The sequence below is a fragment of the Choloepus didactylus genome, chromosome 11, assembly GCF_015220235.1.
Source record: "Choloepus didactylus isolate mChoDid1 chromosome 11, mChoDid1.pri, whole genome shotgun sequence".
In the NCBI taxonomy this organism is placed as follows: Eukaryota; Metazoa; Chordata; class Mammalia; order Pilosa; family Megalonychidae; genus Choloepus; species Choloepus didactylus.
This window is the reverse complement of record NC_051317.1, coordinates 65,320,398-65,343,342: the sequence shown is the minus strand read 5'-3', so window position 1 is coordinate 65,343,342 and position 22,945 is coordinate 65,320,398. Positions and strand designations below refer to the sequence as shown.

The following is a 22,945-nucleotide window of genomic DNA, read 5'->3' as shown; positions in this document are numbered from 1 at the left end:
AAGTACAGCATCAAATTGCAACAAATAATTTTTACTTCAAAGCTGATGGTGTTTTGCAAAACAAATCTATGGAAAATATCACATTAATTAATAGTATAACAAACCTAAACAAATCATATACATTGGAGTTTTAAATTATCAGTATTTTAAGCATCCATAGTAAATCTGTATTTCCTTCACTGTAAACTTAAACACAGCTATTTTTAGTAAGTCTGAAAAAGTATCATCTCAAGTTTTAAAGAAGCAGATAAAATGAAACATGCACTTCTTTCATCTAATCTGAAAGAAAACATATTATGCTTCAAAATTCCAGAGTAATTAGGGAAAAAAATCAGCAAAAAAGAAATAAAAACAAGAAGAAGAAAGGATGGTAGAGAATGGGCCATTATAGCAAGTCTCAATAAGGACATACTGGAAGAAAATTAATAAAAGGTAAAGCAAAATTTATAAATGCATTTTTTACCAAACACCTACTATGTGCCATGTATTATGCTAACTGTTGGGAATATAATGGCAAGCAAAGCTATCATATAATGCCCTTACCACCCATATGGCACCTTCAGCCTCAAGGAGACACTGATTGCAATTTGTTCACTAGAGAATTTAGAAATGGCTAAGAGTATCAAAGACAATAGAAATGTTGAGAGACTGTGACCCACAAGGAAATGTTAAAAACAAAGAAAAAACTAGGCTTTGTTCACTTAGACGAGAGAAAACTGCACAGAACTTAATAATTTTCAAAGAAATAGAAGATGTTGACCAGCTGTTTCCAAATCCTTGAGGACTAGAATAAAGGATGTGGGCTCTAAACATGAGAATGTAAGGTTAGAAGTAAGGATGAAAATGATCTGGTGGTAAGGCATTCATACACAGGAACAAACTCTTCAGGGAGGTTGTCAAATCTTCTGTCAAAAGTCAGTCCAATTTTCATACAGGATTAAGCCTTAGTTGTCCAGGTAGGCAAGACTGGTCTCTAGAGGATAATACTGAAAAACTGAGCAAAGTATGCTCGATACCAGATGGCAGCTAATTAAGTAAAAGTCAAGTAGCTTTGCCTGTGGTGAAATATGTCAAGGGAACAGACCACCAGTGTAAGAGACATGACTCACACTAGGGTCACACTGACATTACTTTTATTTCCTACTGTCTGAATGTCCCTCCAAATGTGCAGCTAACTTAGACGCTTCCTCCTAGGCACATTTGCTTCATTTGTTGTTTTCCATCGCCATGGTAATTTTTTTAACTTAAAAAAAAAAATCAGCCAGATTTTCGTTCTGGGTAGATAGAGCAAACATTCTCCACTCAGTCTGTCCCACTGAATGCAGTTATAAAATCTGAACAGAAGACATGGAACTCTGAAAAGTAAATTGTAATAGGTGGATTGGGAAAGAAGTTCAGAATTCGAAGCAGAAGTGCGTTTACCATTTTCCACGCTCTGATCTGCTACCAAAAACAAGCAAACAAAAGCAACTATGCTGAACAACATATCAAAATTTTAAATAAAGACAGGATCAATACAGCTGATTTTTTCTTTTGCCTCAGGTTCCTCTATGGTAAGGCACAGCAGTTACTGATTCCCATCTTTATTTAAAATTTTTATATTTTGTTCATCATGAACTTTTGGCATTAATTTTGGTTTTTTATAATGTTGTGTTAAAATATTTTTCTTCGTTATTGAGTTTTTTTGGTACCCCCCTAAATTCAGTGCCCCACAGAAAACTGGAATCTGCACAAAAAATGATGATAAATTAGACCTCATCAAAATTAAAAACTTTTGCTCTCTGAAAGACACTATTAAGAAATTAAAAAGACAAGCAGCCAACTAGGGGAAAATATTTGCAAATCATATACCCAACAAAGAATCTGGTATCTAGAATATATAAAGAACCCTCAAAATGTAACAGTAAGAAAACAAACAACCCAATTTAAAAATGGGCAAAAGATTTAACAGAGCATATGAGATATTCAACATCATTAGCTATTAGGGAAATGCAATTAAAACCATGACTAGATACAATTTCACACCTATTAGAGTGGCTAAAATAAAAAACGCTCACAATACAACATGCTGGTGAGAACGTGGAGCAACTAGAACACTTATACACTGTTGATGGGAATGCAAAAGGATACAGATACTCTGAAAACAGTTTGGCAGTTTCTTGTAAAAAATAAACATACACTTACCCAACAATGGGCTTTTGGGTATTTACCCTACAGAAATGAAAACTTATGTTCACACACATACATATAACTGTTTATAGTGGCTCTATCCATAACTGCCAAAAACTGGAAACAATCAAAAGACCTTTAATGGATAAACAAACTGTGGTATAACCACACAATGGAATATTGCTCAGCAATAAAATGTAACCAACTGTTGATATACACAACAATCTAAACAAATCCAAAAAGCATTCTGCTAAATGAAAGCAAGTTATATACTATATGATTCCTTTTATATGATATTCTTGAAAAGACAAAACTACAGTGATGGAGAACAGATCAGTGGATGCCAGGGCTTGAAGGTAGAGGGAAGTTTCTAAGTATAAAACGATAGCACTAAGGTGTTTTTTTGAGGTCATGAAACTGTTCTATATCTTCATTGCATTGCTGGTGGTTACAATAATCTATGAAAGTGTCAAAATTCACAGAATTGTGCACTTTTAAAAGAGGTCAATTTTACTGTGTAGTAATTAAAAAATAAATTAAAAAAAAAAGAATCAGCATGAAACTAGTTCCTGTCATTTTCCCTACCTAAACATTCTAAGACTTAATAAGGAAGACATTAGCAGTTAAACCACCATGAAGTTGGTGGTTTCTTTTCTCTCTCAACTCACAAGCCTACAGATCCATGAGCACTCAACTTGGCTCTTCAAATACTGACAACTACTGGCCTGGAACTTTCAAATGATACCCTTGCAACAAGAACAGAGAAATAATTAATTGAGTTTCCCCTAGGTAGTGGGGAGCTAACTTAGTAGGTGACTCCGGCTGAGTTCTAGCTACATGTTCCAGGAAATCCCAAGAAAGGGTTGTCCTTCATAGTGGCCTCATTATCCAAACCATGAAGTCAGCAAAAATCCAACTTGTTTTTCACCATATCCCATTGGCCTCTCTTTCTTCAGTGATTAAAGAGTATACTCCTAAAGAAAGTAGTACTGACTGACCATTTGTAGAAGAACTTAACTCTTGGTCCTGGAAAAGGTAGTGCTAGAGAAAGAAACATATAACTACTGTATTGTAAGATTTACACTAAAATTCAATCATCAACTGCTCATTATTCCCAGTTTTCCTATTGAATATTCACACATCTCAGAAAACCAGAAAAAAACTATTGCTTGCATACTCTGCCTTTCTGTTCACAGAGAACACATCTCCTTACACTTGTGTTGAATATACTGTCCTATCACTTGGCTATGGGCAAATATATGTATTTTATTAAACATAAATATGTTAACCAGGCTCTATTCAGGATCTGCATTGTTTAAATCATCCTAAGAAAGTGAATTATAGTAAAACCTCATTAAGCTGATATCACTTCATTCGAAATAATACTTAATTCAAAGCAACTGCTATTCCCTAGTCAACCAGGTGCCTGATTGTTCTTTAATAAAAATCAGATAATGGAAAGCTAGTTAATTCAAAGCCCATTTTTTCCATCTCCTAGTGTTTCACATTAAGTAAGTTTTCATATTTTAGAAGGCAGATAAATGCTAAATATAATCTTTCTTTCCAGTTTATTTGCAGTTGACATTTTCTCTGCTCTACTGATAGCTCAAGTTCCCTCTATGTACTATTTCTTGTATGTAGCCTGCCTGGGCAAACATACTGCTTGACTGCTTAATTCTAGAAAACTTTTAAGGAGGTGCAATTTTCCTTGAACTGATACTTAATATCAGTAAGATAGATAGTCTATTCCCAGTACTAAACAGAACAGATGAGTTCCTCAACTCCTTCAGAGTCAAGCTTTCACAGGTACAGCTTTATTATTTTGTTGGAAGTGAATTCCCAGATCAGATATATCTATATTCAAATCTAAGAACAAAGATACATTCCAAAGCCAATTCTGAGGACTTCTGGAATATCCATTAATTTGAATTACCTTTCTTCTGTCCTCCATATGTACAAAATATGGAAGGTGATTGTAATCTGAATGGTCAGCATGTCCCTTACACTTATAAATCAAGATAAATAGCTATCTTCATAAAGGATTTATTATTTCATGGACTTTTATATTCATTTATCCTTCCCCTTCAATCACGTTAGGTTTAAAATATCAATCTCTTCTAATACAAACACAAACATTTTTTATATGGCATGAAAGTGGTAACAAGTTAACACATGGAACACTTCTCTTAGACATCAAAATTTATTAACTTAAATGTCATATGTCTGAGATTATCATTAGTGGGATTAGATATTTGCCTTCTTAGTTATCTTTTATACATTTGTCTATGTTTTAGATTTACTATGTACTATATTTGTAATCAGAAAAATACAATAAAATACCTTCAGTTAATCTTACAAAGTCCTCACTGAAATGAATATATGAAGAATCAGATCTTGCAAGGTAGTGAAATGCAATTTGAATTTAAGTTGTCTTCAACACTTCACATAAATAAATGAACAACAAAAAATGGTTGGCATTTTCAGGGAAAAACTGTTTCCAAAGAAATCATTTTTACATAATAGGGACCTTACTTTCTCTTCAGTATATGTGGTAGACTTACTCTATAATCAGAGATATGGGTCTAAATAAGATTGTTTCCCCTTCTTTCCGTAAATATACAAACTGTAATTAACATAGTTTAAGCAATAATGAACTATTTTTTAATAAATAAGCAGCAGGGATACATATTACACTAAATAAATACACAAATGAATAATTCTCAAATCTCTGTAGAAAAATTTCAAGTTCTCTCTTTTGGGGATGATCAGAGTTAATATAATAATAAATATTATCATTTTGACTTCACTTTCCTCTATTCAATGAAGATGAAAATAATTGATAGATTCCAGGAAGGCAAATCTGGGGCAGATTCAGAATATATAATTTCTCAAACTGTAGCATTAGCATCATGAAATAAACAAGATTCCCAACTAACAGAAGATACCTAATACACCACAATCTGTGTTTTCTTCAAAGAGCATGAATAAGGTGTACATGATCTAAATTTCATTTCTCACAGTAAGAGGATATTCTGGAGAATAAGTGGTGGTAAAGAGAAGCAAAAGTCTAAGATGATCATTGTCCTTTGCCATCTATTCTTTCCAGGAATTAAAAAAAAAAGAGAAATAATTAAATGTTCTTTAGATAATCACAAATGAAATTTTTCCTTCCTGAAAAGTCATTTACTATTATATTTCTTATGTTGGTACTAGATTCTCAATCAACCATGAAATGACTAATGCAGTATGGGTGAAAGTATCAAAACAAATTTTAATTTTCTTTCGTTCAGAGGCCATATGGTAGATAGTTTAGCTGTACTAGATGTGAACACAGTGTTTAAAAATAAAGGTTTAGTTTTTTTCTGTCCTCACTGCTTTCAGTCAGTGTTTGCAAAAATAAAGGTGCCTCATCAAGTACCTAAACAAACAAACAAACAAACAAACAAACAAGAGATTCAGACTCAAGGGTGAAATTTCTGGCTTTTTTCCTTTCTACTCTTCTTCTCTTTACCAAAGGGAATGCCTGCTATCTCTTTTAAATTATTGCCAGAAGGAAGTGAGGTAAAGAGACCACCATTCTAAATAATAACATGTCAAAACAACTTAATTTCATTATGGGTGGGTTAAAGAGTATAAATTGGTAATATGCTTGTATAATTGTACAAACCATGTCCCCTGATGTAAATTAGTTAAAAAGGAAATTCTATTAGTTAGGTGGCAATAAGTTATAGTTTGATGAAAACTCACTAAGCTAATATTATTTTATAATCTAAACTCAGAGTAGTAATTACTATTTTTAAAAGATTAAAAAAGTTCTATGATTTCTTCTAAACATGATTATTAAAAATTTTTTTTTTTTAAAATTGAAATGGAATCTCCAAATCATCTTTTATCCATTCTTTTCCTCCTATGCATTTATTGAGCATAGGAGTATAATGGAAACGTTATATACAATATGTAAAAAGCCCATTGTACTACTTTGAAGGATTGTATGTTATGTGAATATATCTCAAAATAATTGCATTTAAAAAAAAAAGAAAAAAAATTAGTTAAAAACTTGTGAAATTTATATCTTTAAGAAGTAGAACAGGCTAAACTAGAAATAATTTGTATTTAAATATTAAATAAATAAAAATTTATTTAATAAAAGAGTATTAGGAATTTTATTTTTTGGCTCAAGGAACAGAAGTCCAACTCAAACTAGCTAAAGTTTAAAAATAAAAAGTGTGGATTTGTGGAAGGTAATTAATTAATAGAATCTAAGAGGCTCCAGAACCTCAGGAATAGAATCAGTGACTGGAGCACCAAAGAACACCCAGGAATTTTTCTCCATTTGACTTTTTTTCTAGGTTAAATTTTATTGAGATACATTCACAACCCATGCAGTTATCCACAGTGTACAATCAACTGTTCACAGTACCATTATAAAGTTGTGCATTCATCACCACAGTCAATTTTTTGAACATTTTCATTACCACACACAAAAAAAGACTAAGAATGGAAATCAGAGTAGAAAGGAACACCCAGAGCATCTCATACCCCCCCATCCCTCTCTATTTTTCATTTACTTTTCGTCCTCATTTTTCTACTAATCTGTCCATACACTGGATAAAGGGAATGTGAGCCACAAGGTTTTTACAATCACATGGATAAGCTATTAAAAAAAAAAAAAAAAAAAAGCCTATTGTACTGTCTTATGCAAAAAGTGAGTTTGTAAACTCAAAATTCAAGTTATATTCTGGAATGCATCTTAGAAATGCTGCCAAGCACAGAACTCAAATCAAAGAATTAGATAATAAATGGGGAATATGTGTTTTTTTAAACTTGAGGAAAAGTATAAAAATCATAAAATTTTATAAAAATTTTTAAATTTTAATAAAATGAAAAAATTTTAATTTTATAAAATTTTATAAGAAATTTTATAAAAATAATTTTAGAAGAATTGTAAAATGTATGCAAACATCATACAGTAAAAATGGTAAATATTAAACAAACATCTGTCAGCTCCTAGTGAAAAGAGTTTAGAGTTCCTACCATACACACTCAATAGAGAAAGAAAAATTTTCAGAACATATGACAACTAAGAGTATGGATTAAAACAAGTTTCGTTCTTTTTTAAACTGCTTAAAAAATAAGTATGGAAAATTCACTCATATTTTTTTTTTTTAATAATCAATGAATTTTTATTCTGTCCATAAGAATATTTTAAGACAGTTTTTCAAAAACCTTAATGAAATCAGTTTGCCTTGGTCTGCCATTCCAGTAGACTAACATAAAGGAAATGTCAGTTTGAAATGACTCAAAAAATTGTATTGACTCATGATTACCATTTTTTCATGCTCTCCTGAAAAATCAATTGAATAATCCATTCGAAATTGTTGCTGCATATTGCCATGCCACATTTATGTCTACAGATGCAATAATTCATCTTCCTCATACTTTTTGAAATATGGATACATTTTTTGTTCTGTTTAGTCCTCAGGCATCTCTCCATCTTCATAATTTTTCAGATAGTATCAGTAGTGGTTCTACAATTATAAGTATATAATACATACATATATTTACTCCCCTACCCAACACATTGGCCCTGTAAATTGATTCAGCAAAATCAGTTTGGAGATCATTGAACACTCTAGCTCCCTTTTCTATATTCAGGCTCTGAGACCACCATGAAAAGAACTGTTTAACCCAGCATTTTTTTAAACTATTTTCCTCAGATCCCATTAAATGTCATGCAAAATTAGTATGCCAATGAGAACATTTTTAGAAATCAAACCTATACTAATATTCTTCGAATCAAAAGTATTGAACTTGAATAGCCATGGGCTTTTTTGCCAAATTCTTATCAATGGCAAGCTTCAGTTCCCTTTTTTTTTTTTTTTTTTAATCTTCATTTTATTGAGATATATTCACATACCATGCAGTCATACAAAACAAATCGTACTTTCAATTGTTTACAGTACCATTACATAGTGGTACATTCATCACCCAAATCAATCCCTGACACCTTCATTAGCACACACACAAAAATAACAAGAATAATAATTAGAGTGAAAAAGAGCAATTGAAGTAAAAAAGAACACTGGGTACCTTTGTCTGTTTGTTTCCTTCCCCTATTTTTCTACTCATCCATCCATAAACTAGACAAAGTGGAGTGTGGTCCTTATGGCTTTCCCAATCCCATTGCCACCCCTCATAAGCTACATTTTTATACAACTGTCTTCGAGATTCATGGGTTCTGGGTTGTAGTTTGATAGTTTCAGATATCCACCACCAGCTACCCCAATTCTTTGGAACCTAAAAAGGAGCAAGAATGTGGGCATTGCCCATTTACTTCATATAATTTGTCCCTGTAACTGCTACATGTCCAAGGCCTAACGATAATGCAAAACTAAATAGATATAAATATACATAAAACAGTACTGAGATTTTTTAATTGTTATTTCTAACTTTCTGATTATATAGTGTTTTAGTTTCTCAAATACTGTACCATAAAATGGGTTTGCTTAACAAAAGGAATTTACTGGCTTATGGTTTTAGAGGTAGAAGGCTTGTTTCCTCCTGGAGTCAATATCTTCTGGCAGGCCGGCAATCTCCAGGGTTCCCCAAGGTGATGGTTGGGTTCATTTGTCAACTTGGCCAGGTAATGGTGCCCAGTTGTTTGGCCAAGCAAGCACTGGCCTAATTGTTATTGTGAGGACACTTCATGGACTTAAATCATCAGTAAGTTGACTGTATCTATGGCTAATTACATCTATAATCAACTAAGGAGATTTTTTCTACAATGACAGAACTCTCGTTCATTCAGTTGAAGGCTTTGAAAGGAGAAGTGATGATTTCAGCAATCAGAAGAAAGAATTTTCATCTCTGCTTAAGCGGGCCAGCTTAATTCATTGAACACCTTCATCAGCGTTCCCAGGTTGCAGCCTGCCCTACAGAATTTGGACTTGTGCATCTCCACAGTTGCATGAGACAATTCGTATAAAATCTCATAATATTTACAGATATCTCCTATCGGTTCTGTTTCCCCAGAGAACCCTGACTAATATACAAGGCTTTTCTGTCACATGGCAATGCACATAGCAGCATCTTTTCCTTTCTCTTCTGGTTTCTCTGGACTTTCAGCTCTGGCTGCTCCCTTTGGCTTCTCCTTCCATGTCCAATTTCCTTCTTTTATAAGGACTTGAGCCATATTGGATTAAGGCTCATCCTCATTCAGTTTGGGCACACCTTAACTAATAACATCTTCAAACCAGAGGTTGAGACCTGAACATGCCTTTTGTGGGGGACATGATTTAATCCCCAACACCTGAGTACTAACAGGTCTGGTTTATAACTGTCTCTTCCTTTACAATCAGTACTTCCATGGTTTAAAAAAAAAAAGGAAATCAGTTACACAGGTCAGTTTCAACAGTGTGTAAATTGTAAGACTATCACTAGGATGCATATTCATTTTCTACATAAATATCTGGCGTGCTACATATCACAAATATTACCAATATGTGTACAGATTACCACAGTGCAGATAACATGATGGACACATCCTTCCCAACCCCCTATGAATCTTGAAAAAGACTACTGTATATTCCTGTGAAGTAATGCTTCAGTTCTAGTAGCAGCAGAGCCACAAAAAGCTTGGAGGCTTGGAGTGCATGCAGGAAAATCATGTCCCCCTATCTTAAACAATAATTTTAAGCTTTCCTGAATCTTCCTACTTACTGGATAATGGACTAAAGGCACAAGCTAGCTTGAGTCATTAGGCCTATTTTCCTTCTGCTGTGATCATCGTAAGACCCATACTAGTTCCCCCTTGACTAAGAATAACGTAGTCACTTTCTGGTAAGGAAAGTATGTTGCTTGTATTAGTTGGGAGAAGGTGTAAGAGCGAACTATTTTGATGGGTGGAGTTAATTATTTGGCATTCTAAGTTTATCAACAGCACAAATAATATTATTCTAACTCTATTATTACAAATAACATATTCCAGCACAGCCTTCCCATGAAGAGGAAAATTCCAAGAAGATGGAGTTACAAAGCAGAAGTAAAGGAAGAAGCACAAAGAGAAATGCGCATGAGGTACTCAATGGAAGATTCAGCAGCACTGGGCCACAGGCAAGGTTCAGAGACAAGTAATGATTCTGGAATCCAGACATCAAGTTTCTCAGTTACTTTATATTTAATGCTGAGCTCTGTTAGAGTTTTCTAATGAGTAGAAAGTGCTAATTCTAAACACCCAAATCTGTCAGAAAAAGATCTAGCTAGAAAAGCAACACCCAGAACATAAGTTTATCACATTATAAGACATTGATTTTTCCAGCAAACAGCATGTTCTTTCTAGAAAAGACAGAAACCCAGCATGTCTTTAAAAGTGCAACCATACTTCAACATCCTTTAATTTATTTACAATTCAACTTAAATTACAATTTAAAAAACGACACCAAGAATAAATACTGAAATGCACAGTTGCTGAGAGGCGATTATCAGAACACAGCTTACTTCTTCTGGACCAACCAATTATAGTGATTTTGCTTCTTGAGATTAAAGTTGATCAAGAGTGTTTTTCTTTAATTCTAATGTTTGAACTGGCTCCTGAATATATCATAAGAGTATTATTAGTGCTGGCACATTTCAAATTATGTCATGCGATTAGCATCTATAAAACTTAAGTACTCATGTAGAATTAGTTTCTTTGTTATTTCATTGTCTCTACAATACTTAAACTAACTATACCATGTTTTCAAATTTAGGACCTACAAATTAAGACTCCATAGTAATACTAGAGCATTAGAAACAGGAGCTTTTTGCTGGTGATTTAAAAACAGCTGTTCAATTGTCTGAGTCACTTAAGTACATTTAAAAAGAGCTGAAACAAATGGAGAAATCTACATAAGAGCGCTTTTTAAGCTACAGGATATTACAAGGGTTTGACAATGAACCAAAGGAAATTTATGAAGACATTAATTGGTTTGTTTCACACTCAGAAAATCACAATGATTTGCCTTATAGTCTAAATAATAATACATACTTTAAAAGACATTAAATGAATTCAGATTTTCCTCTAAGAATTTTCACAATTACTGTATTACATTTGGCTCCAGTCTCAGGACATGAATGAACAAATGAATGAATGAAAGGAAGAAAAAACGAACTAACAAATGAACGACTGCTGGTGTTCTAGTGCTCATATAAATCTGGAAAGAAAACCAAGGGTTTTTTTTTTTTAAGATGTAGAAGTTGTGTCTGAAATGTTTTAAATTTCCAAATAACTACCTAGAAATTAAACTCAGTGGAAGCTGAGTTTTACTTCAATTACTACAACGCTGACAAGCAGAATCATGTCAAAGTATTCAGTTTAGGAAGCAATGATAAACGTCGTTATTTTCCTAGGGCATAATCTTTCACTTCTTCCAAAACCCCCCAATCATCACAAATATGCACACTGTGGGAAGCTCTATTCTGTAATTCTGCATGACGATCAGCTTGCCTTCTTCAAACTGGTTAGCAGAGAGAAATTCTCACTATAGTGAGGGCCATAGCAAATATTAGTTCAGGGGGAAGGGAAGAGGTAGATCAGCCAGTCTGCAACATACTGGTAATTCCTATGTTGGACAAAAAAGCAGCTACCATTGTGCTGTCATGGCTATTAAAAAAACAAAAAGAATACATAGCTAATACACTAACTTCACTTCATTCCCACGCTGGGAGGTAAGAATATACATACCGCATCTGTGATGTCTATTTCATAAACTCTTTGGAAAGTTCTGCGCTCAAAGAAAACAAGTTTGCCACTGCCACATCCCCTTTGAACAGATGTACCAGTGAACAGGAGTTTATCATCTGGACTGAAACAGCAATCAGTCCTAAGGACAAAATGAGTTTATAAGTACAAGTTTATAACACTACAACAGTGCAGTAATAATGAGTGAGTTAAATAAAATACAAGCAACATCATTGTAGTAAATGCTAACTGTTCTATAGGGCTCATGAGTCAAGCACTTACTTATATGAATGCCTTTAATCTTCACAATTATCCTATGAGACAGATATTATTATTATCCTCATTTCACAGATGAGGAAACTGAGGCAGGGAAAAGTTAAATCTTGTCCAAGATCACACAAATAAGTGGTATAGCAAAGATTCAAACTTAGGCAGTCCGATTCCAGAAACTGTGCTTTTAAATTGTACCTTATAATATTTCTTTAATGTAAAGGGAATGGCAAAAACTCAAACTCTCATATGACTAATTTCTAAGTAGTAATTATTTTGGTCATTTTTTGAACCATTTTTTTTTTACTACCTCCACCACTACCCAGAATCTACCCCAGCTAATTTGTATTAGGTCAAGTCAAGCATCATGAAGGATGCACCACAGAATCTCATTATTAGAGTTCCGAATGCCTCCATCACTTATAACACACTGTGAATAATCTAAGACATGACCCAAACAAGTTATGTAACTTAGCGTTACTTTAAGCCAGCATAACAGCCCAAAAAATTTGCATGAGCTACAAATTCATGTTTGTTTGTTTGTACAAATAAATGTCATGGGCAGTGGATTGTGCTAGAATTAGAGCATGAATTACTATATAGCTTTACCCATTTGATGCTTCCATTTCCTTTATACTCTTTGTTGGTCATTATTTAACAAAGACGTAAAGCTTTATTTGTACCAAAATAGACAAATTTGCCTAAGGCACCAATGCAAGGCTCAGAGATCAAATCTCACCTCAGCTGCCCACTTGTGAACAACCTCAGAAAAATTTTTTAAAGTTTCAATTGCCAACTTGGTAGAAGGAAGATAAAACCATTCAGCTACCCAGAGCAAAGTGGTCTGAACGATTGAAGGATACTGAGTTACTGATTGGAATGATAATATTAAAAAATCAAGAAAATGAGCTGTGCTAGAAATGTTCAACTAAAATTAACAATTGCTTTGATGGCATGTGGGTTCAAATTTTAAAAGACTACAAACGTGTAGGCCTATTCTGTCATTCATACACTATTAAAAGAATAATTAAATCTCAAAATAATTTTTACTGTCTCAAGACTTATGTGTGCAAACAGTACATCCACACACACAAACACACATACTTGTCATTTTAACTTCAAAAGAACTTTTTATTGTTTGAAGGATGTGAAAAATAAAAAGGAAAAATAAAAAGTGTCTTTCAAAAAACATATTTCAATCACTCTCTCAAGTCCCTTTCTTAGAAGATACAAAAGAAATAAGATATAAATTAACATTAAGGTGAAGAAATTTCTTTTCCATTCTTTTATACTGATCACATATTAAAAATATGATACTTACATTGGGAACATGGTGGGAAGACCAGAGGCTGAAAAAAGTGGCTTGTTAAACTGTCGGATATCCCATATTTTTAAGGTATCATCACCTGATGAATAATGAGAGAGGAAAAAAAGGCAGAAAAGTGAGTTGTGCAAAAAGAACTCTTCCAACTTTAGAGTTTGCTAAAAGCAGTGGATATCTATTTAAAAATAAAGAAAGACAAAGAAAATACACATAAATATGTTTTACTTTTTTAACTGCTCAGGGAGCTTGAAATCAGTAGTTACAAGAAGAGTGGAAAGCTATCTGATAATGAATTGGTCTACTAAAACTTACCATATTGATATAGCAATTTGTAGGCTAAAAGGAACCCTGGAGAATCTACTCTAAAGTGTGATTTGAGAGCAGATGGTAGTGTAATTCCCCAGTGGTAAAGTTGAGCATAACCTGACTTCTCAAGAAGATCTTAATCTAATAACCAACAGGACCAAAAATAGTTCAATTCACAACAGTATTCTTTCCCACTAATGTGTGGGTAAAGCTGTTGATTAACATTAACAGAGTGAGACATGTGAGTCCCTTCCCTTCAGTGTAACTCGACCTGTGGCTTATTCTTTACTTTGCTGGGGAGTACAGCTTTTCCAGGCCATTTAAAGAAAAATGAATATTCTTTTAAAAATCACTTTTGAATATTTCTATAGGGCTACTAACTAATTCCTGACTAGAACAACAGCCAAGCTCATATGAGTAACATCTTTATTGTCCTTGCTCCCCAGTGTCCACAGCTGAAACCTGTCTCCATCCCTCAACTCCAACAAGGAATCAGTATCAGGTTTAAGCGAGGTGAGTGGAGAGAATTCAACAAAAATCCCCAATCCCTTCCTGATGACCCCTCCTCTGAAACCCAGTTTTTGGCTGGTGTACTGATCTACAACTGGCTGGACTCACACATGCTTATACTGGGAGACCTTTGTAAGATTCATCTTTGGAATGTTACCTATTGCTTTTTGCCTTTAAAAAGGTTACATATGAGGCCATAATCCTCAAACAACATAGGAAAACATTAATCTGCATTTAAAAGTTCAGCTAAACCACCAAGCTCTGGAGCAAACAGGAGAACCTTACAATAACATATGGACTATTTGTTGAATAGACTTCTATCTGCCATATTCTATACATCCAAGAAGGAAAGTGATGGAATGCAGTATACATGTTGTACTGACCAATCAAGTAACCCAACAGCTATTATAGGATGGAAGGGGGAGGTAAGAATTATCACCAAAATGGTTTTGATTGAAAGTGGACTGGACATGTATTTGGTACTGTACTTCTATGGTAGTAGTAACAACTAAGTGGAGGCCAACCTATTTCAGAATCCTTGGGAAGAATTTTCAAACTACACACCCCTCTCAACTCCATCTTCTCTCCCACTCCATCTCAGAGATTTGGGTATACCACCCTAAAGATGTAAGGGTACATGTGAGAATTTCTAAGTGGAGCATTTGTCATTTGAAAATCTCCTTGGAGAATTCAAATACACTCTTGGGTGAAAAACAATGTTAAGTAAAGAATACATGTAGTTTTAATTAGGAGTCATTTCTAGACTCAAGTAGCAGGTTATAATTAGTGAACCAAAACACATATTCTATACATATCCATATTTGCCATGCATAAATAGAAAACATATGTACATGTGCTTTGACTGTTTTACTATGGAAGTGAAGGTAGTTTAGATGTAGTACAGAAGGTTTCTTTGCAGGAAAGAGAACCAGAATGGAATTCACAAGGATAAAAGGACATAGACTATTAAACTGAGGGGAAAGCTGTGCCAAGTCTCTTCCTCTCTCTTCATTTCCACTACCCTATTCACTACATCGTAAATTCTTTCAGCAAAGGGACCCCATCTATGAGGTTCACAATTTATACCTAGCACCCCAGCACAATGCCTAGCTCAGAGAAGGTGCTCAATATACACAGCTGACTGAGTAAATGAATGCCTAAATACAGTGTTGCTAAATTTATCTGCCTAAAGTGTAGCTCCTTCTTTGGCCTACAGAATAATAACTAGATCTTTTATTGATACTTAAGGCCCTCTGTAACATGGCTCCAAGATACTTACCCAGCTATTTTTTTGGTCTCCCCACAAATGGGCCTACTGGAAGATCCTCAGTCATGGTCCATACCTTCCCATAATGCTTTGCTCATAAGCTACCCTCACTGTTCTCCATCCTTCTAGCAACACACAGCCTATCCATATGAGAAAGATCTCACAAAAATATTAGAAACAATCTGTATCTGATTACATGAATGTGGGTATGTAAATTTACAATACAAAAAGAGGACTACATAGCTATTAAAAAAATAACATCCAGGTACATAACTTTTTTGAGCTGAGTTAGCATTTGAACTGGGAAAAAAAAAAAAAAAAATCAGTGGTCAACAACTGAAATACCAGACCCAGAATTATAAAATACTATAGAAAGACTATAGATCATCATTTACAAAATTCCTGAGGTAGAGGCAGAACTCATCCTTGGAGGCATCAAACTCTTATTGAATTTTAAGCTATAATAAAAACTTGGGCAAAAAAGTACATATTTTCTAAATTTTTTCTTGATAACTTTTAATACAAAAAATGTTGCCAAGTTGGAAATTCATTTTAATGAAAAAAATGAGACTGGTAAAGGTACATTAATAAAAACACAGCTAAGTTTTACTAAAGTGCTAGGAAATTAGTGTTACAGTTGTTAGAGTTAAATATGATTGTTTCATATGCAGTAATACATCAAAAAGAAATAATTTAACCTACCTCCACGAGAGGCAAGGATGTTACCATCATAGGAAAAGGCCACACAAGAAGTGTCTGTGCCTGGCTCATGAGCCTGTTTGTAGTGGAATTTAGGGTGAACCTGTTTGAAACAAGCAAAGTGTTAACATCTCATCTCAATTCAGATGAGAACATTTGTGTAGCAAGAATATTTCACTTTATCATTCAGAAAATGATATGCACATACAGGTAAAACACTAATTTCATCTGAATATAGTTTGTTTTCCTTCTGAAAAAAATTCAAAATGCTTTAAAAAATATTCAATGGCTTTCATAAGAGGAAAGAAGAGATAAGGTATGTCCTAGCAAGAGACAACTGCCTTAGCAAGGTCTGAGCAATGTATTCAGTTCTTATTATACAGTTATTGGAATCATTTCCTATATTTATCTGAAAAACAAAAATTTTTTAAATTACAAATGAACATTATTTATTAACAAAAAAATATTTACTGTGTTCCTAGTATATGCTGTACATGTGGTTATAGGTTTTGAACTATCTTTACTCTACCTGTGCAATAATAATAACAACAATAAAAATAACATGAGCAGCTAACGCTTACACAGTGCTTACTATATTCTAGGCACTATATCCTGTATCCTTCACTATCTTGCCTACTCAATCCTCACAATTACCCTACAAGTTATTCTACCATTATCCCCCATTTTACAGATGAAGAAACTGAGGCACAGAGATTTAACTACCTTATCCAAGGTCATACAGCTAGTAAGTTGTAGAGCTGGGACTTTCGGCCCTCAAAGCCCACTCTTAAACACTACATTAATCCCCTCTCTTGCTGATGTATGTTAATACTTTCTTTTTTTTTAACTTCTGTCACTTCTGTACAGTTAATGACTTATAAAAGGAACTCTATTACACTAATCTTGCCACTCAGTTATGATTCTGTAACCGGCAGAGGCCAAAGTGCTAGGAATTCAATTATCCCAAAAAGTATGGGCCTAGATAAACAAGATATTTAGTCCATTAAGAACCTTGTCCCCATAGCTATCACTAACAGAGTACTCCCTATGATAGCCAGAATTCTGTGTGTATATGTGGGGGTGGGTGTCTGTGTGTATAAATGCATGCTTGTGCAGGGATGTATTGCTATGCTTGGCAATTGCCCAATGGTTCTGGACCATTACCAGCTTTCCTAGGTAAATTCCAAAATGAATGCACAGATACACTGCTAATGATAACAATATATGGGTGTCTCCCGAGAGCCACAGGTATAGAAATGCAAACGATTCCATCTGCATTGGTTTTGGAGCAACCCTAACAAAGGAGTCACAAAATAAAGCTCATGCACTCTAACTCCCCTATCTATATCCTGACATCCAGTCACTGAACTTATATGTAAAAGATTCTAGTAATGAGGAACCCACTACCAAACAACAGCAGGCCAGTTCTTATATATTTTTTTAAACAACTGTATATACTGAGTCAGAATTGACCCCTTTCAGTTCTTCTGGGAGACAGTCTTAGAAATTTTTATTAAAGATAGTTACTTTTATTAAAGACAGTCATCATGCTTCTACCTTTCATGAATACAAAAAAATTCATTGATTTTTTGATTCAACATTTTTTTAATTGGACATCAACTGTATGCCAGGCATTATGCTAAGCAGGAGAAATACAAATACAGAGATAAACATGGCTTCACCCCTCAAAGAGTTGACAGATGGTCCCCTGAAGAGATAAGGATAAGCACACGGTGTGGCAAGTGCTACAATGGGGAAGTACAGAGCAATATATGAGCACTGACGAGGGGCTCCTAACCCAAACTTGGGGATGGGTGAATGAAGAGGGGTGAAAAGAAAAAATGAGAAACAAAACAGAAAAAGTGAAAGTAGGTGAAGGGGCAAAAGGCAGGGGAAGGAAAGAGTATCCCAGTCAGAGGGCACTGCATTGTGGTGGGATGAATTTTGACACCCCACATGTCCTTTGCCTCCTGGTGTCATGTCCATGAATAGGCTACATTACACAGCAAAAGTAACTTTGCAGACGTTATTAAGATTACTAATCAGTTTATCTTAAAATAGGGAGATTATCCTGGATTATACAGGTATAGTCAAAGTAGTCATATGAATCCTCAAAAGCAGAGCTTTCTCTTGGCTTGGGGCAGAAAAGGAAGTCAGAGAGATTTCAAGCATGGAAAGTATTTGATGCACCACTGTTGGACTGAAGATGAGGGGGGCCATGTGTCAAGGAAATGAGGACCTTAGTCCTTCAACTGCAAGGAACTAAATTTTGCCAACAACCAGTGAACCTGAAAGAGGACTCTGAGCCCCTGATGAGAACTACAGCCCTGGTCAATCCATACTTCGATTTTAGCCTGGTGAGACCTCAGAAGAGAATTCAGCCATATCATGCTGTACTTGTAATTTACTGAGATTGTGAGATAATATATTGGTATTGTTTTAAGGCACTAATCTGTGGTAATTTTTTACTCAACTATGGAAAACTAACACATGCATATTCAAAGGTCTGAAGGTAGAAGAACTTGTTGCATTCAAGGAACTAAAAGAAAGGAGATGTGGGGGGAATGATGTGAGCTGAACCCAGATCATCAGGGCCCTGTTGGCCATGTGAAGGAGCTTAGATTTGGTCATGAAGGCAAAAGAGAACTGCTAACGAAGTTTAAGTGGAGAAGTAACATGACTGGATTTGCTTATTTTAAAAAGATCATTCTGAACACATGCAGAATGACTGGGAATATTCTGTCCTTCAGAGAAACAAAACTCTGTTACCAATCTCAATAAGGAAAATTTGCCATGTGGTTATATCCCATCAACTACTAAATGCTAAAAAAAATTTTCAGCAGATATTGCAAACTGTGGTAACAGTTTGCCAAAAAGTCTTATATTTATGTTTGGCCATGTGATGAATTTAACTTAGGTTGTTTTTTTTTTTTTTTTTAATGTTTTGTTTGTTTTTAATGCTGATAAATACATATATACATCTAAAGAGAAGGGAGAACATATCACTCCGTTAGTGGAAAGGCAGTGTGGTATAGTAAAAAGAGCACTGGGTCAGGAACCAGGAGGCATGAAATCTAGACTTAGTTCAGTCAAAAACTAGCAGGGTGACCCAGGACAAGTTACTTACCTATCGGGTTCACAGTTCTATCTTCTATAAAATAAATGGATTGAACTAGATGATTTCTAAGGTCACTTACAGGTCTATAACTCATAAGGAGATGCCAAAACTGGTAAACACATACTATTATAATTAGATTAAATGATCAATATGTACCTTTTATTATTACTAAGACAAAATAGACCCTGAATGCCAACATTTGAAAAATAAATATATACACATATATACAGATGTGTACATATACCAGTAAAGTGGGAAAAAGAACCTTAAAAGGTATGAAATCCAATAGAATAACATCATATAAATTTCAGCTTGATGCTCTGGTGTTCTATTTGACATTCTAATCCTCATATGTGTGAATTCCAGAGAAGGAATGACAGAGGATTGTGAATCTGCTGCTCTGTAAATTTGTCTTGCTTTCCCAGTGCTTTTAACTACCCCGAGTGGGATTCTAGGGTTTAAAGAAATATAATCATCTGGTGCATAAGTAAAGAAAAAATGATCTGTTTCAACCTTTAAGAAAAATTTCTGCTGGATCTAACAGATAATAGTGTAACTACAATACAATAAACTGAACCGGAATTTAAGGGATTTTTGACTATAGGCAATGCCATCTTAATCTGGAATTAGGATGTTCTGAAACTTTTACAATTCATTATTTATAATGCACAAGGAGTCTTTACATGTCATAAGACAAGTCCCCACCTTGTCCTTCTGACTTCCCATATTTTCTATTGCCACATAGATTTATGTCTTGGTGCAACATCCTTTTAAATTAACAAATAGCTGCATATGAATAAGATTTCAGAAGAGTTGGAGGGATTGCACTCAAAATAATCAATCAATTTCCTCTTTTAACAATCCTAATAAAGAGGCAAAATGTTTTCACTTGAGATCAATGGCTCACAGATTTTATGCCAAAAAATGCTCGTCGATTATTAACTCTACCTTAATCAGTAACAAATAAAATAGACAGATGGAGGTGATCTCAAACTTGCATAAAACCTTAACACTTGGACAGTCCAGGGTGGCAAATTACACTCACACTTTGAAAACAAAATAAACCTGAATGAAAAACACTCCCAGCATAATGTGGGGAATCTAAAACCGCAACTTGTCCTTCGACTGCTTTAATAATCTCCCTAGTTTCTTAAGGGAAATTGAGATTATTAATTCCCTTACATAGATTTCTTATCGTTAGGAGTGGCTTATGTCAAATTTTCATATTATCAAGATTCAAATATTCATAGTGATAGAAAATGCAAGCACAAAAACCTAAATTTTTAAAGGTTTTCTTTGAGATCATACAGTATACATCCCCAATGCTAAAACTGACCCTATATCCCTTCTTAGCAGCTGGTCATGGAGCCTCTGGTAGTGCAGAATTCGTTACATCACAAGAACATCATCCACTTCTGGGTGGCTCTAACTGGCAACAACTTTCTTAATTAAGTTCCAAGGCTATCCTTCTAATGTCCTTTCACTCAATGGTCCTGGTCCTGCCTTTTGTTGCTATATTGAAACTGTATTTTTTTTTCCTTGATACAATCTCCAAAATTCTCAAAGAAAAATATAATGTCTTCCATAAGTCTTAAATATACCACAGCCTGAAATCCTAAATAATCCAAATATACTATGATGGTACCAGTGGTCAGTGGTACATTCAGTGGTTGCCTAGATCCCAGTGTCTCCTTAATACTCCAGTATGTGTCTATCAATCAGTGCAGGAGGAAGAACAGACCTCAAATGATCAAAACACCTTTTGTAATAGATAGAAAAGAGGAATAAATTATTTAAAATGAAAGAATTTAAATGATTTACTGAGCCAAAAATAGAGTAAAATTTAATGGAAAAGATACTTGTCCTAGAGCCTAGCAGATTTATCATAAAATTTCATCTTACTACATTTAAAGTTAGACTCTGGCTAAGCAGCCTAATCTTTCTGTTTCTTAGTTTATTAATCTGAAAAGTAGGAATATAATAACTGAAGTTGAACTTATAAAGTATTTTACTAAGCCTCTATGTTTCAAAGACAACACATGTCCTACATCTCTGTACCCTTGTCCTTCTCCCCCAACTCCCAAAGAGACTGAGCTACATTTAACCTACCATCTCCTTACCTTATTTCAGTATCACCAGTTTATTAAATTTCTGAAGTGGATACTTCCTTTCAGAAAGGTACTGAAATGCAACTATGCTGCCAAAACACAAATTCCTAGAATCAGATGAAGCAAACAGTGTGCCACCTAACAAAATGAGTGTATTAACATTTGACTGTATTCTTAAATCTGCTAGGACCCCTCAATAGATGTTAATTTTTCTTCCTCTTTGGGATTATATTTTTCAAGGTTAGTGATAAGCAAACAATTCCAATCAATTCTACATTTTTAATCACACGTGAGGGTTACTTACCAGGATTAAAAATATGCCAGGATTTTTTTTTAATGCCAAGATTTAAAAAATATAATAAATATAGGTATAGGCTGAGTATAATTTCCTTCTGTGTCTCTGATTTTGGAGACTTTTAGTAAAGATAATGGGATAATGTATATGAAAGCATAGAAACTGTCCTTTAAAAGGTGCTTAGCAAATACATATTAATTTAACTAAATTTACATGCCAAATATTATTCAAGGCACTGGAGATACAGCCATGAACAAAACAAAGTCCTTCTCACGGAGCTTTCATTTTGGTAAGGGGAAGTGGACAAAAAAACATCTCTAATCAATTCTGTGATATTCAAATTGATATACTGTATGAAATGCAGTATGGCATAATAGTAAAGAGCACAGACTGTGGAGCCTAGCTGCCTAGTTCAAATCCTGGCTAATTACTCATCTCCTGTGCCTCTGTTTCCTCATCTATTAAGTGAGACTAATAATAGAATCCACTTCAGAACCTGTTAGCAGGAGTTGAGTTAATGCAAGTGTGGCACACCATTTTCAATATAACTTTGCTATTATTTTCATCAAGATGAGGAGTTTATTTCTCCATACCTTGAATGTGGGTGTGGATATGCAACTTGTTTTGGCTGGTGAGACATTTAGTCTTGAAAATGTGCCTCTCAGATCTCCTACTATGAGAGAATAACTGACTGACATCCTCGCCACCTGGCGACTACCATGCTTTCTACGGGCTGCTCCCAGCCAATGACTGAGCACAAAGGATGCAAAGACTCCCAATTAACCTAACTGAAACTTTCTTAGAATTGTGCTGCAGTCTAAGACTCTTTCTGCATATCCCAACCCCTTTTTTTAAATATGCTTTATTGAGATATAATTCAGATACCATATAATATGCCCATGTAAAGTATAATACAATAGTTTTGAGTATATTCAAAGACTTGTGCAACCATCACCACTGTGATGTTTAGTCTTATATGTCATTTTGGTTAGGCTACAGTACCCAGTCATTTAATCAAACACTAAACCAGGTGTTGCTGTGAAGGTATTTTGTAGACGTAGTTGACATCTACAATCAATTGACTACAAGTAATGGAGATTACTCTTGAAAATGTAGGTGGGCCTCATCCAATCAGTTGATGGCCTTAAAAGCAACAAGTGA

At 34.5% G+C, this 22,945-nt stretch overlaps 1 protein-coding gene across 2 annotated transcripts in view; it reads right to left on the bottom strand.

Annotated features, from left to right (window-relative positions):
* WDR70 (WD repeat domain 70) overlaps positions 1-22,945 on the bottom strand; it is a 558,042-nt gene that overhangs the window by 89,977 nt on the left and 445,120 nt on the right. For both annotated transcript variants that reach the window (XM_037799489.1, XM_037799490.1), the window contains exons 11-13: positions 16,267-16,366; positions 13,479-13,563; positions 11,891-12,029 (exon numbers count right to left, since the gene is read on the bottom strand). In XM_037799489.1, coding sequence (XP_037655417.1) covers positions 11,891-12,029; positions 13,479-13,563; positions 16,267-16,366 — 324 coding nt within the window. The remainder of the gene's footprint in view (positions 1-11,890; positions 12,030-13,478; positions 13,564-16,266; positions 16,367-22,945) is intronic.